Source organism: Vipera berus (genome assembly GCF_964194415.1).
Source record: "Vipera berus genome assembly, chromosome: Z".
In the NCBI taxonomy this organism is placed as follows: Eukaryota; Metazoa; Chordata; class Lepidosauria; order Squamata; family Viperidae; genus Vipera; species Vipera berus.
The window spans coordinates 77,785,980-77,802,846 of record NC_138205.1 but is presented as its reverse complement, the minus strand read 5'-3'; the positions used below and the strand labels follow the sequence as shown (position 1 = coordinate 77,802,846).

Here is a 16,867-nt window from a genome sequence, read left to right as displayed (position 1 = left end):
TGAGGAGATGAATAGATTTTATGATTAGAGTTACTCTGAGATAAGATGAGCAACCAATAAAATTTTATAAATAAATAATTAAAATAAAACTGCTAGTGCTTTGTACATAGATATTGTACAGTAGCAATAAGAAGTCTTATATTGTGATTTGGCACCAAACTATGGCAAGGTTCAGTTGGTGTACTATAACCTAAATAGCTACAAGTATACAGGTAGTCCTTGATTTATAAGCCGATCACTGAGTTATGACCTATTTGAGAAAGGGGTCTTATGGCCTGGATGCAAAGTTGCCCTCTGCAGTCACATGACCACATTTCAGGTGCTTGGCAACGTGTCTGCATTTATGACCATTTGAATGCCCCACATTTTACAATGGTTTTACAATAGTTTTGTTGAAAACTGGAATTTCACAACTCAACAAAACCGCACACATAGTAAATAATGGGTAGCATTTACCACCATTACATTTGCTTAATGACAACTACCAAAAACTTATAAAATTGGACCAGTCAGATGCAGGCTCCATTACAATTATAACTTAATTGTATAGATAAAACACGGTGATGAATTAACTGCTTTGAATGAAAAGTTGTGGTAACACTGTAAGTATAGTCTTGGAATTCCTGATCTAAACTTTTTTTCCTGATTTGGAACAGTTTTCTGTTTCTACTTAAATGTAATCGCTTATTGGTATTTTTCCCTTTAATTTGTTTAGGTTTCTCAACTGCGTCATGAGTTGTCCATGAAAGATGAGCTGCTTCAGTTTTATACCAGCGCTGCTGAAGAGAGTGAGCCAGATTCCATCTGTTCAACTCCGTAAGTCTAGGATAGGAAACTTAGGTTACTTAGGTTGTGTAAAACTGTTTCAAGTATGAAATTTCATACAAAGCTCAAAACACTTTCAAAATGTTTGAAACAACTTTATATTTAGTATAGGATGCTTCAGAAGATTCGTTGCCCAAAACAGTTTGAAACGTTTATTCTTATATATATTTGTGCTATCTCCTTCATTTCTTTATATTTGCTCTATTATACGAATATTGTTTTTAAAGATTTTATGAATTCTTTTTTATAATTTCATGTAGTAAGCAGAAATTGATTTTTTTGCTATTTTATAACTTACAGTTCCACATTAAAGGTGTGTAGGAAAAAGGAAATGATATAAATTTACCGTATTTTCCGGCGTATAAGACGACTGGGCGTATAAGATGACCCCCTACATTTCCTGTTAAATTATATGGTTTGGGCTATACTCGCCGTATAAGACTACCCCTCTTCCAACGCACACCAAATAAAAATTAAAAAACATCAGATTTGATTTTAATATGGTAATTTTAATTCAAATGCTTATGACATGCAGGTGCTTAGTAGGAAAACTGTCACTTATAAACATAAGGCTGTTTGTCATCAAACATGTAAACATAAAACAGTGCAAGTGGATTAAACTATAATATAATAATAATAATAATAATAATAATAATAATAAGAAGAAGAAGAAGAAGAAGAAGAAAAGAAGAAGAAGAAGAAGAAGAAGAAGAAGAAGAAGAAGAAGAAGAAGAAGAAGAAGAAGAAGAAGAAGAAGAAGAAGAAGAAGAAGTAGTTGGAGGGGACCTTGGAGGTCATCTAGTCCAACCCCCTGCTAAGGCAGGAAACCCTATACCATTTCAGACAAATGGCTGTCCAGTCTCTTCTTAAAAACTTCCAGTGTTGGAGCATTCATCACTTCTGGAGGCAGGTTGTTCCACTGGTTAATTGTTCTAACTGTCAGGAAGTTTCTCCTTAGTTCTAGGTTGCTTCTCTCCTTGATTAGTTTCCATCCATTACTTCTTGTCCTGCTTTCAGGTGCTTTGGAGAATAGCTTGACTCCCTCTTCTTTGTGGCAGCCCCTGATTCCAGCAACCATTCCCTATTTTCCTAATTCACTTTTTCACTTTTCCTAATTCACTCTAAAGCTTTCCCTGCGCAGAGCCTTAAGTAACACCAGCTGCCTGCAATTAGTGCAGGTTCGCATCCCACCAGGCTCAAGGTTGACTCAGCTTTCCATCCTTCCAAGGTAGGTAAAATGAGGACCCAGATTGTTGGGGGCAATAAGCTGACTTTGTAATAATGCTGCTTGGGGTGTGTGTGAAAGCCCTAATAAACAGGCATATACACAGAATGAAGGCTATTGCTAAGCACATTGATTTGTGCTTTAAATTGTAAGCCACCCTGAGTCTTCGAAGAAGGGCAGGATATAAATGGGATTTTTTTTAAAAAAAAAAAGACCAAATGGGAGATCCGCTCCAGGTTTTCCAGCTAACCCGCCCAGTTCCTGAGTCAAATGTGTCCTTAGAGCTAAGCCGCTGCTCTGGCTGCTGGCTTCCCCACCTGCCTTTCAAGTTGGGATATACTACAGCTGGTCTTCAACTTTAGAAGAAAAGACGCCCAAACCCCAGCCTGTAAAAAATCACAGACTGCAGCTTCTTCTCCAATTGGTCCCGCTTTCCCTGCGCAGACTAAATGGGACATCCGCTCCAGGTTTTCCAGCCAGCCCTGTCCCTAAATGTTCAGCACCCAGCGTATAAGACGACCCCTGACTTTTGAGAAGATTTTCATGGGTTAAAAAGTAGTCTTATACGCCGGAAACTACGGTAGTTAATCTACCAAAATTCTATGAAACTCTTGAATTTTAAGCAGTATTATTATTGAAAAGTTATTGTGCAACTCTACAGGAATTATAGAGACTATATATAAATGCTTTAAAATATATATTTTACTAGATTGAAGAGGAATGAATCATCTTCATCCGTCCAGAATTATTTTCATTTTGATTCTCTTCAAAAGAAGCTGAAGGATCTTGAAGAGGAGAATGTTGTCCTTAGATCAGAGGTAAGTTTCATTGCTCTTTAGCAATTATAAATTTGTCTTCGGTTTTCCTGTACATATTAGCAGCTTGACAAAAAGACATAACTGATTCTTTAATAATACATGTCAACATCCTTATGTATATATTGTCTTCTATTTCTTTTTACAGATGCAACTGTTATAGTTAGGGAAATCAAAATGTTGTTGAATAACAGACTACAGAGGGATGTGTATTATTTATAGCAGAATTATGGGATTTTTCTCCAGATTTAGAATGGGCCAAATATGTGCTGCATAATAGAGAACATAAACTCACAGTTGAAATGCTGGAGGAAAAAGATACTGAAGAGAAAGAGATTTGGAAAGTATGATTAGAAGGATAAGTCTGAAATAGAAACCTGTCTTCTAGCTATCTGAATTATAAGATTAAGAATAGTTATTTATTGTCAGGGAAGGCGAATATAATTTGCTAAGAATCTTCTTGTTTTAAGAGCTAGGAGAATAGTCTAAAACATGGATGATCAACCTTTTGACTTTCCTGGGCTGCACTGAGTGAAAAGCAATTGTCTTGGGCTACATATAAAATATATAATATACACTTTAATAACATTAAAATTTATGATCTTGTGTGGCTGCATTACTAGCTGCCTAGGGTCACATGCATCCTATAAGCCACAGGTTAGTCACACCTGCACTATTTATCTAAGTTGTAATCTTAGGAGAACCTTTAATAAAAGTTAATTTGATTCTTTTTTCAAATATAAAAAAGAGAGAGAGGACCAATGACTATGTTGTTCCTTATTGTCTACATTCTACCAACTTACATTACCTGATATAAATATAAACATAGATACAGATACAAATATATCAATACAGATATAGGTATATATCAATAAGAACCAATGATAATAATAATTAAATGGTAGTGTGTAAAGTACTGAACTAAAAGCAATGAAATCTGTGTTTCTTGTTTTCCCTTAAGCATAGAAGATAGTTTGGAGACTTTGGACCAGTCATTATTTCTTAACTGTAGACTGGGAAATTGAAAATAATCAATCTATTAGCCTATACTGCATTGATGTGATAGATTATAACTGATACCATTTATTGAAGAGGCTTTCATTCTGCAGTGGATTGATTCAGGTTCATTTCACACATGCATGTGCATGCGTGCACATGTGCGCGAGAGCACATATACATGCACACATACAAAATTTTCAAATCAGGAAATGGCTTGATGGTCGCAGTTAAAGGAATAGATCCCTTAAAACTCTCCCTACCATCATTTAATTATGAACAATAAATGGTAGAAAGATAGCTACAATATTTAGGATATAAATCTCTCTGCTTTGAGATTTACCTTTCTTCACAATGCAGGTAATCCTTGACACAATTGGAACTAAAATTTTGGTTATTGAGCAAAGCAGTTGTTAAATGAGATGTCACTGACCACTTTGCTCAACATCTACTATCCTGGCACTTCTGATTGTTATGAGTCAGAGTCCAATGTAACAAATCTGGGGGTGCCTCAGGGGAGTGAGGGAGGTCCTTGGAGATCCAGTGCAAGCTACAGGGCCCACTGGTTGCCAAAAACCTGCCATGGCCTAGGAGGTCTAGGCTCACTATCCATACCACCATAACCAGGAGGCCTTGGCCAGATACAAATGTCCCATTTGCATCTTAAAACAAATTGTCTCGCTTACCTTGTGGTTTTTCTGCAACCTTTGACAGCACACCCTGCATATTATGAGGCATGATCTTCTGACTTAGATTGTCATGTGCCATTATGCAAGTGAACACTATTCTTGTGATTGTTTGGAAGGCTCCTCCTCCAAATTGTGTGAATTGGAGAAGGAACCTTCTGAGTAACTGTGAGAATGATGCCTGCTCTCATGGTGCTTTTGAAGCCTTCTTCTGAAAAACAGTTGCTATTCTTGTGATCATTTGGTAGGCTAAAAAGAACATAAAAAGAACCTTCTGAATGATCACAAGAACGGTGCCCACTTGCAAAATGGTTCAAACCTATCTTAATAGGAAGCCCATACCTTGCAATAGTCAGAAGCATTGCAAACATTGTAAGTGGGGCAATTTGTGCTTGCAGGTGGGCCCTGTAACCCTGGGCATAATGGGATGGGGAACAGGCTGTGACCTCCAGGGTTCCTGCAGCTTTGTGCAACTATTGGTTGGTCTGGATGGGTAGCTGAAATGGCAGGAAAGACAGGCGGGTGGGGGGATTGAAGTGCCTCTGCAGTCTTGAGTGCAGGCAAACTTCCAAGCACCTGAATTTTCATCAGGGGACTGCAGGGGCCCTCCAGTGGCTGTAATTTTAGGCACAAATTGTAAGTCACTTCGTTCAGCACATTAGTAATTTCAGACAGTCACTGAACAAATGATCATAAGTCAAGGACTACCTGTATCATTGCATTGACTGATATTGAGCAGTACATTTAATTATCATTACTATTTTATTGCTATATTGTAGGAAAAGTGTTGCTTTGTTCCTATGGTAAGCTTTAAAATGATTTGGTCAGTCTAGAATGATCATGTGATGATCACTTTACAAAATTGTGTAATTCACTTTATATAATTAAATCATCTTGAGGTTTATTATAATTTACATCCAGTATAACTAAAACATAACCATTTAAATGATTCTTGAACATGTTGGCATTTTTTCAGGTTTGTTAGTGAGCATATTTTTCCCTTTAAGAATTTGTGAAATCACTTTAATCTCCATTAAAGTTTCTTCATCAAATAGATTACATTTTTATATTTCAATTATCCCTGATGTCGAAATTATTTTTATATATTTCTCTTTTTAACATTAGTGACAGTTTGTTATTAATTCACAATATTTGCAGAGGAAAAGGGGAAGAATGAAAGTTTTGGCTGTCCATGAATATTCTGTACTGTTATGAAAAACCTATTTTTTAAAAATCAAATAGCAGTGCAACAATAGCAAGATGTTAATTGAGTTTTTCATTTCTTGATATTGTAAACAGGCCTGCCAGCTGAAGACTGAAACCATTACTTATGAAGAGAAAGAACAGCAACTTGTAAATGATTGTGTAAAGGAGCTCAGTATGTTTTCTTCTTTGCTTTCTGGCAGAGTGGATAGACTTTCAGATAATGGGGTTTTGCCCGAGGTGGTGGATTCTATGCCATTTAGTTATGTATCTTTTAAAAAGCGATGTGATTAATCTAGTGTATATTGCCTACAGTTTATCTTCTGGCTGTGAGGGAGGGAGGGGTAATGGATGGACAGATAGATGTAGATAGATAAATAGATAAGATGGATGGATGGATGGATAGATATTTGATTATTTAGTACTTCCAGATTTGTATTTTAAACATGATTCATACTTTGCTTACTTATCTTTTAAGCTCCACAACCTTAAGTTTTGTTGGAGAGGAAAAATTAAGTGCATTCTAATTTAAATACATTTTAAAATAGTTAAATGGCCTCATGCAAATTAAATGGCGGTGGAAATTCCAGGAGCGTCCGGACTATGTTGTATCAAATATAATTTGCAGTGTTAACTTGAAAATGTATTTTTCTTATAGATTTGACTCATTCTTGATTTATAATAGTTCATGTTCACAGTTGTTTAAATGGCATAATTAAATGAGTGCATCTGTGGATTATGTCAGGTATTATTTTATCAGTAATTAGTACAAATGTAGTGAATGTAATTAAAATATTTTGTTGTGGTTATAACATGGAAATTCTTGGAATCTAATGTTACTTTATTAAGTGAAGCAAAAACTATTTCATAATACTTAAAATCAAACTGTATCTTCAAAATACCATGTTTGCTTTAAATTTTAACATCTGCAGTTAAGTGATTGGAACTATGTGTGATTTGAAAATCATTGGTATAAACTGTACTAGACATAGATTTCTTTGTTCAAATGATCCAACTTTCTCTCAATATAATTTAATCAAAATATTAATATGGTATGAACTTATTTTTTAAAGATCTGCAGTTCATCTTTTTTGGAATTATGCAAAGACTAATTTATAATAGTTTTATAGTGGGCAAAAACTAAGTTTGGTCCAGTGAAATAACACTTCTACTTTATTAAATAATTGTTCAATAAAGTGTCCCTGATTAAAATATTTCAAAATATAGTTTAAGTACACAAAATCTGCTTCTAATGGAATAGTTTTGCCAAACAAATTATGTCTGGATTCAGAGAAAGTTACTCATGTATCTTATTTTCTGCTTAATACAAAATTGCATATTTTAATTTAGGTATAAAATTAGGGATTGTATAAAATATTTTCCAAATTGCTATATCTTATTTTCTTGATAGACCATAAATAACCAGGTTGACTTTTTTTGTTTTTGTTTTTGTAGTCTGGGATTAGGATCCCTGTAAGTTAATTCTTACTTTATTTTTTAAATCAGTGGAATTTTATTTGAAATATGATAAAAAAGTAAAATTCTGCTCCATTTTTTTTATTTTACTGACTTCGTGAAAGAGTGATAGAAAAACATCCCATCCAATTATACTATTGTAGGAAAAGAGCCTAATAAATAGCAGCCTTGTATTTAAACATAACTACTTTAGGAATTCAGAAAATGCATTCAGCGGAGCACCCACCATCTTTTGAAGGCAAATGAATAGGCTGACTGAGAAACTAGGGCTAGAATTTAAGCAGGCTACACAAAGTGGAAAGTAATTTCATTCCCAGCACAAAAATTGATTGGACTGTTTCAGGAAGCACAAAACTTTCTGATTCTTATTAGTTTCTTTATATGGCTAAGTTACAGTAATGTTTACTTTATCAGTATTTTTATCCATGACCGGTTCCATTTGGTTAAAAAGTGATATTGTTATTTCTTTAAGGAGATGCAAATCTTCAGATTGCCAGTATTTCGGAAGAGTTAGCTAAGAAGACTGAAGATGCTGCCCGACAACAGGAAGAAATCACCCATCTTCTGTCTCAGATAGTGGATTTGCAGAAAAAGGCAAAAGCTGTAAGTTGGTGATGTTTAGCCACAATATGATACAATATTCTTTTTCTATTACTTACTTTTGAATAAGGTCCTTTAAATCTTGAAATAGAAAATTCATGGAATGATGACCATGTTCTAATGCTTTTGCTGCTGATCCTTTTTCAGTGTACAGTGGAAAATGAAGAACTTGTCCAACATTTGGGAGCAGCTAAAGATGCCCAAAGGCAACTCACAGCTGAAGTGAGTAATAATCAGGATTTAAAAATAGGACCTTTTTTTGCTTAGTTACATTTTATTTTCATATCAGAATAATAATTTTTATTAAAAAGTAATATTTATATGTTTTTTGCATTCAGATTTTCTTGATTCCACACTGGAATGAAAACCTTTATTGTGAGCATGCCATGCCATATTTGTTTTGCCCTTATCTCTTTATTTTTTTCTTTTTCTCCCTGACTTTGGATATATTCAGAGAGATTATTTTATTTGGCAGGGTGTGCAAGTTTTACAGCTGCCAGTTGAGAGCCAATTAGACCTTTAGGATTCAAAGGCAGTAGAGTAGAACCAGTGTAAAAAGATTTTATTAAATAAATGTTAAGATAGTTAACAGAAAAGGGTATGGCAATCCACATTCCTTCAGCATGTTGTAAACATCTGGAACTTTTGCTACGTTTGATTTTTTTTAACAAATAAGAATATAAACAATAACAGCTGGGCATCATAACAATGATGCAGCCTTTAAACCTCACTTATTATGGAGGAATACAAAATTTGTCCCAGCTAGCTAAATAATCATTTTGGACTTTGTATGTTTTGTATGTATGTAGAAAGGGGAAAAGAAGACCACACCACCAACTTCTTGCCAAATGTTCATTTTGTCAATACAAAGGGACAGTGATTTTTGGAATGAATAGCAGCTTTCAAGTAATGAATAATTTTCTTGGGAACCAACTACTTTATTTAATTGATTTGATATATATACTACCTATCTACTTTTCTCTCATTGTTTAGCTAATGCACTACTTAATAGTGCAGTAGCACTAAGAATTTGCTTTCTGAACAAGAAATAATTATGAAAAACAATTATTATGTGTTGAAGAGGATGGGGGAATAAGGATCCTTCTTTCATTTATTGTGTTCTTATAACAATATACAGAAAATCTATTCCAGTCTTTATGTAGAAAAGAGAATTTACAAATAAAAACTAAAACAAAAAACAAAATGAAGGATATATATTCTATGGAGTTGTTTAAGAACTTAATATCCTTCTCAGAGTCCAAATACAAGATTTTGCTACATTAAATACTTCATAAATCTTTTAAAAAAATAAAATTTAATTGGTATAAACATTGGATTTTTTTTCACATGTGTGTGTCTCTGTGTATATCATCTGAAAATTATTTTAATTTAACTGTGGGCTGTTGTTTATAAGATGAATGTATTCAAACATCAAATAATTAAACATAATATTTTGTATTAATGGAACATGTTATACTGAAGAAGAGTGAGATTTATTTTAAAAGTCAGCATGTCTAGAATTGTGTTACCATTAAAATAGAGATGGCTCTTGTCTGATATTAGGTCGGCCGCTGCCCTTTCTTTCCCAGCTTGGTCGGATTGGGAGAAAAGATGTTAACGGTTGGTAATATAAAAGCTCTCCTTGAGGAACCAAGGCGCAGTTGGCAGCTAGTTTAAGCTTCAGCAGTCGGTAGCTCTCCTCTGCTTTTTCTTGGGGGGGAAATTAAAGCCGCCGTTGCAAATTTGCTTTCGGAAGAAGAAAATCCCCATTCTTTTCTGACGCCAAAGGAAAAATTATTTTTATATTACATACTCTTGATTCGTTCTTCCTGGCAAGTGTTTGCGTCCGTGTACCGACGAATAAATATGTTCAGGGTTGCCGCCCTCCTCATTCCATCTTGAGGAGTGAAGCCAGAAACCCCCTTTTGGGAGGCTTTGTTCTGACGAATGAAGGCAAATATACGTGTCTCACGATAACGTTGCAGGATCCAATCTGGGTGGGTCACCGTGGCCAAAGGTTTAATCCTCTTCTTTAGTTACACACATTCTGGTGAGAGGGAAGTTCCCTGAGGATGGGCTCCATCATGAGTCCAAAAGAGCCTTGGTGGAGCAGTGGGCTGATGCCTCCTTAAGTAACACCAGCTGCCTGCAATTAGTGCAGGTTCGCATCCCACTAGGCTCAAGGTTGACTCAGCCTTCCATCCTTCCGAGGTAGGTAAAATGAGGACCCAGATTGTTGGGGGCAATTAAGCTGACTTTGTAATAATGCCGCTTGGGGAGGGCGGTGTGAAAGCCCTAATAAGCAGGCACATACATAGAATGAAGGCTACTGCTAAGCTTGTAAGCCGCTCTGAGTCTTCGGAGAAGGGCGGGATATAAATGGAATTAAAATAAAATAAAATAAATAAATAAATTTGCTTTCTTGCAAAAGTCGTTGAGAGCGTGGTGGCATGGCAACTCCCTTTGGTCCTGGAGGAAACTGAGTATCTGGATCCGTACCAATTGGGTTTCAGGCCCGGATATAGCACGGAGACGGCATTGGTCGCGCTGGTGAATGATCTCTGGCGGGCCCGAGATAGGGGTTACTCCTCTATCCTGGTCTTATTAGATCTCTCAGCGGCTTTTGATACCATCGACCATGGTATCTTGCTGCGTCGTCTTGAGGGGCTGGGAGTGGGAGGCACCATTCTACGATGGTTCTCCTCCTACCTCTCGGGCTGTTCGCAGACGGTGTTGGCAGGAGGGCAGAGGTCAACCCCAAGGCCCCTTAGTTGTGGGGTGCCTCAGGGATCGGTGCTCTCGCCCCTCCTGTTCAACATCTATATGAAGCCGCTGGGTGAAATCATTCGTGGTTTTGGGGTGAGGTATCACCAATATGCGGATGATACCCAGTTGTTCATCTCCACCCCAAACCAACCCAGTGATGCCCTCGATGTGATGTCCCGTTGCCTGGAAGCGGTACAGATTTGGATGGGAAAGAACAGGCTCCGGCTCAACCCGGCCAAAACTGAGTGGCTCTACGTACCGACATCTCGTTTAGTTCAAGAGGTTCCATCTTTGATTATAGGAGGAGAGATATTACCTCCCGTTGATAGAGCACGCAACCTGGGCGTCCTCCTGGATTCACGACTCAGTTTTGAAGATCATACTGGAGTCGTGGCCAGTGGGGCATTTGCCCAGATTCGCCTGGTACACCAGTTGCGCCCCTTTCTAGACCGAGATGCCCTACGTACAGTCACCCACGCACTTGTTACCTCCCGTATAGACTACTGTAATGCTCTCTACATGGGGCTGCTGTTGAAGACCACCCGGATGCTTCAGCTGGTGCAGAGTGCAGCTGCACGGGTAGTGATGGGAGCACCCCGATACTCCCATATTACACCCCTCCTGCGTGAGCTGCATTGGCTACCGGTTGCCCTCCGAGTGAGATTTAAGGTGCTGGTTCTTACCTTTAAAACCCTACATGGCTTAGGCCCAGGATACTTGCAGGACCATCTGCTGCCGGGAACGAATTCCCATCGCCCAGTACGCTCACACAGAGAAGGCCTCCTCAGGGTACCGTCGGCTAGACAATGTCGGCTTGCAACCCCCAGGGGAAGAGCCTTCTCTGTGGGAGCGCCAGCCCTGTGGAACCAGCTCCCCCCTGAGCTTCGGATGGCCCAAGATCTCCAGTCCTTTCGCCGCGGCCTCAAAACACTCCTTTTCCACCTGGCTGACCTAAACTGACAGGGATTTTAATTATATTTACAATTCTAACTTTATTCTTTAATTTATTTTAATTTATTTCAAATTTTATTTTTTAATTTACTGTACAGAGAACTTTAAGTTTTGTTGTTGTTAGCCGCCCTGAGTCCCTCGGGAGATAGGGCGGGATATAAATCCCATTAATAAATAAATAAATAAATAAATAAATTAGGGCTTCACTCTTTGACATTGCTTCTCTTAAAGATTTCTAAATCACGTGTTGTATAAATTATTGATGTTTCTGAATACAGTATGTAAGAATCAAATCTTATTGGCAAAGCCTTATAAATTCAGAAGGCAATAAAAATGGAGAGCCTTTATGATAGATGTTTCATCTACTGTGTAGAACTTACATCTCTCCATTCTCTACAGATAAGAATAAATGTAATATAAAAGCATATATATATGCTCTATATGGTATTTGTGTATGTATCTTTGTATATATTTCAACTTACAAAATTCTGTCATATCAAGTCTAAATAGGGTTTACTACATTCATCAATAATGACAGTTGAATTACAGGTAATGACTCCGGTACTAAAACTGCCAGTAGATGGATGTGCTAAACGTTTTGATGTGCTTTTTAAAATCTGTTCTTCAGTTGATGAGAAGTAGCTGTCAGAAAGATTGTGTTATTCTATTTGAAAGGGAAGCCTGTAGTGAATACTTATTTGGGCACTTTAAGCAAAATACTGTGATTGGATGACTGAAATACCTCCAGTTGAAATTCAACTGTCAAGCACAGGAAATCAAGAGTTCAGTCAGTTCAAATGAATATATAGTTTTATTGTATGCTAAAGCTCTCTACAAGAATCTGAACTACTAACAGTGAAAGCGAATTGGCGGCAGATAAGAGTCAACACCCCTTCATGGATTACTGCCTTGTCGTGGCGAAGGGGCTTGCGTAATTCAATGAAGCTATGAGCTATGCCGTGCAGGGCCACCCAAGACGGAAAGGTCATAGCAGAGAGTTCTGACAAAACGTGATCCACTGGAGAAGGAAATGGCAAACCACTCCAGTATCTTTGCCATGAAAACCCTATGGACAGTACCAAAAGGCAAAACGATATGATGCTGGAAGATGAGCCCCTCAGGTCGGAAGGCGTCCAATATGCTACTGGGGAAGAGCAGAGGGCTAGTACTAGTAGCGCCAGAAAGAATGAAGCGACTGGGCCAAAGCCGAAAGGACGCTCAGCTGTGGATATGTCTGGTGGTGAAAGGAAAGTCCGATGCTGTAAAGATTTTTTCTCCATAGGAACCTGGAATGTAAGATCCATGAATCAAGGAAAGCTGGACGTGGAGAAACAAGAGATGACAAGACTAAACATTGACATCTTAGGTATCAGCGAACTAAAATGGACAGGAATGGGTGAATTTAATTCAGATGACCATCAGGTATACTACTGCGGGCAAGAATCCCTCAGAAGAAATGGAGTAGCCTTCATAGTCAATAAAAAAATAGGAAAAGCAATACTGGGATACAATCCTCATAATGACAGAATGATCTCAGTTCGAATCCAAGGCAAACCATTCAATATCACAGTAGTCCAAGTCTATGCCCCAACCACCGGTGCTGAAGAGGATGAAATTGACCGGTTCTATGAAGCCCTACAGCACCTTATAGAACTAACACCCAAAAATGATGTCCTTGTCATCATGGGGGATTGGAATGCTAAAGTAGGAAGCCAAAAGATAACTGGAATAACAGGCAAGTTTGGCCTTGGAGTACAAAATGAAGCAGGGCACAGGCTGATAGAATTTTGTCAAGAGAATACAATGGTCATAGCAAACACTCTTTTCCAACAACCCAAGAAACGGCTTTACACATGGACATCACCAGACGGTCAACACAGAAATCAGATTGACTATATGCTCTGCAGCCAAAGATGGAGAAGCTCTATACAGTCAGTAAAAACAAGACCAGGAGCTGACTGTGGCTCAGACCATGAGCTTCTCCTTGCAAAGTTTAGGCTTAAATTAAAGAAAGTAGGGAAAAGCGCTAGGCCAGTCAGGTATGAATTAAATCATATCCCTGTTGAATATACAGTAGAGGTGACAAAGAGATTTAAGGAATTAGATCTGATAGACAGAGTGCCTGAAGAACTATGGACAGAGGTTCGCAACATTGTACAACAGGTAGCAACCAAAACCATCCCAAAGAAAAAGAAATGCAAGAAAGCAAAATGGCTGTCTGAGGGAGCTTTGCAAATAGCTGAGGAAAGGACGGAAGCGAAAGGCAAAGGAGAAAAAGAAAGATATGCCCAATTAAATGCAGAATTCCAAAGAATAGCTAGAAGAGATAAGAATGCCTTCTTAAATGAACAATGCAAAGAAATAGAAGAAAACAATAGAATAGGGAGGACCAGAGATCTTTTCAAGAAAATTGGAGAGATGAAAGGAACATTTCATGCAAAAATGGGCATGATAAAGGACCAAAATGGCAGGGACCTAACAGAGGCAGAAGAGATTAAGAAGAGGTGGCAAAATTACATAGAAGAACTATACAAGAATGAGCTTAACGTCCCTGATAATCACAATGAGGTGGTCACTGACCTCGAGCCAGACATCCTAGAATGTGAAGTGAAGTGGGCCTTAGAAAAGCTGAGCAACAACAAAGCTAGTGGAGGTGACAGTATTCCAGCTGAGCTATTCAAAATCTTAAAAGACGATGCAGTAAAAGTGCTACACTCAATTTGCCAGCAAATTTGGAAAACTCAACAATGGCCACAGGATTGGAAAAGATCAGTTTACATTCCAATTCCAAAGAAAGGCAGTGCCAAAGAATGTTCAAACTATCGCACCATTGCACTCATTTCTCATGCTAGTAAAGTTATGCTTAAAATTCTACAAGCTAGACTCCAGCAGTATGTGGATCGAGAACTACCAGAAGTACAGGCAGGATTTTGAAGAGGCAGAGGAACTAGAGATCAAATTGCTAACATACGCTGGATCATGGAGAAAGCTAGAGAGTTCCAGAAAAACATCTACTTCTGCTTCATTGACTATGCTAAAGCCTTTGATTGTGTGGATCATAACAAACTCTGGCAAGAGATGGGCATACCAGACCATCTTATTTGTCTCTTGAGAAATCTATATGCGGGCCAAGAAGCAACAGTGAAAACTGGACACGGAACCACTGATTGGTTCAAAATTGGGAAAGGAGTCCGGCAAGGCTGTATACTGTCGCCTTGCCTATTTAACTTATATGCAGAGCACATCATGAGAAAGGCAGGGCTAGATGAATCAAAAATTGGAATTAAGATTGCCGGAAGAAATATCAACAACCTAGGATATGCAGATGATACCACTCTAATGACAGAAAGTGAAGAAGAACTAAAGAGCCTCTTGTTGCGGGTGAAGAAGGAGAGTGCAAAACATGGGTTGAAACTAAACATTAAGAAAACCAAGATCATGGCATCTGGCCCTCTCAATTCCTGGCAAATAGATGGGGAAGAAATGGAGGTAGTGACAGATTTTATTTTCCTGGGCTCCAAGATCACTGCAGATGGGGACTGTAGCCAAGAAATTAAAAGGCGCTTGCTCCTTGGGAGGAAAGCCACGGCAAATCTAGACAGCGCACTAAAAAGCAGAGACATCACCCTGTCAACAAAAGTGCGTATAGTCAAGGCTATTATTATTATTATTATTATTATTATTATTATTATTATTATTATTATTATTATTATTATTATTATTATTATTATTTAATTAATTAAATTTGTATACCGCCCTTCTCCCGAGGGACTCAGGGCGGTGAACAGGGCACATATAAATAGAGGATACAAAAATTAAAAAAGAATTAAATAATCGCCCAGATAAAACAGTAACAATATAAAAACCCAATTAAAAACCCTAACTTCCCCCATCAGGCCAGGCCAGCTTGTTCAAATAAATGGGTCTTCAGACCGCGTCGGAAAGAGCAAAGGTCCGGTGCCGTCCAGAGCTCAACCGGCAGCTGGTTCCATAAAGCCGGAGCGCCCACAGAGAAGGCCCTCCCCCTGGGGACCACCAGCCAACATTCTCTGACCGGGGGCACCCTGAGGAGGCCCTCTCTGTGGGAACGCACAGGGCGGAGGGAAGTTGACGCCGGCAGCAGGTGGTCCCCGAGGTACTCCGGACCCATGGTCTTCCCAGTTGCAATGTATGGCAGTGAAAGCTGGACCATAAGAAAGGCTGAGCGCCAAAGAATTGAAGCCTTTGAACTATGGTGCTGGAGAAGACTCCTGCGAGTTCCTTGGACTGCAAGGCGATCAAACCAGTCAGTCCTAGAGGAGATCAACCCTGACTGCTCTTTAGAAGGCCAGATCCTGAAGCTAAAACTCAAATACTTTGGCCACCTAATGAGAAGGAAGGACTCACTGGAGAAGAGCCTAATGCTGGGAAAGATGGAGGGCAAGAGAAGAAGGGGATAACAGAAAATGAGGTGGCTGGATGGAGTCACTGAAGCAGTAGGCGTGAGCTTAGATGGACTCCAGAAGATGGTAGAGGACAGGAAGGCCTGGAGGAACATTGTCCATAGGGTCACGATGGGTCGGACACGACTTCGCAACTAACAACAACAACAAGAGTCAACAGAATTCAAGGTGGGCTGGACTTAAATCTCTTGTGGGCATGAGGGGACTAGAGACTGATGACATGTTTGACCCCTCCCTGGGGCTCAGCCTGATCATCTCCTACATCAACACTGAATACACTTTATTTGTGGTGGTGACTAATTAAGTAAGTAATATGCATTGTTGGGCCAAAAAAAATTAAAAAATGGTGAGCCACAAAGAGCTGGTTTGTTTGATCAGGAGTTAAATGGGCAACCTTTGACCAGTGAGTTTCACATGGTGAAGTTCGTTGAAATGATTAAAGACAATCACCAAAGCACTTAAAGAGAACTTATTATCAAGCTTGGCATTTCACAAGAAAATGTGAATCATTAGTAATGTTCTTTAGTATCAGATGGTTTGTGCCAGAAAAGTTCCTTGCACGCTGACAGCAGAGATAAAAGCATCTAGAATTGAAATTTTGTCAGCATTTGTTGCCATGCTTATGAGAAGGAAGGTGAAACATTTCTTCATAACATTGTGACAGCCAACAAAACATGGTCTCATTATTAAAACCAGACATGAAGCACCAATTCATGAAGCTTCACTACAAAATAAAAAAATAAAGATCAAGATTTGGCAGGAAAACCTTTCAGTTACATGTTTTTGGAATGCAAATTGCATTTCAACTCAGAGTACTACATTGCAGCACTCAAAACTTTGAAATAATAATTAAGCAGAATTTAGAAGCACATTTTTCCCTAG

General features: G+C 38.4%; 1 protein-coding gene across 5 annotated transcripts in view; it reads left to right on the top strand.

Moving 5' to 3' along the window:
* Nucleotides 1-16,867, top strand: part of TRAK1 (trafficking kinesin protein 1) — a 130,670-nt gene that overhangs the window by 64,872 nt on the left and 48,931 nt on the right. For all 5 annotated transcript variants that reach the window (XM_081343760.1, XM_081343759.1, XM_081343758.1 and 2 more), the window contains 5 exons: nt 716-816; nt 2,760-2,868; nt 5,847-5,925; nt 7,699-7,829; nt 7,974-8,048. In XM_081343760.1, coding sequence (XP_081199886.1) covers nt 716-816; nt 2,760-2,868; nt 5,847-5,925; nt 7,699-7,829; nt 7,974-8,048 — 495 coding nt within the window. The remainder of the gene's footprint in view (nt 1-715; nt 817-2,759; nt 2,869-5,846; nt 5,926-7,698; nt 7,830-7,973; nt 8,049-16,867) is intronic.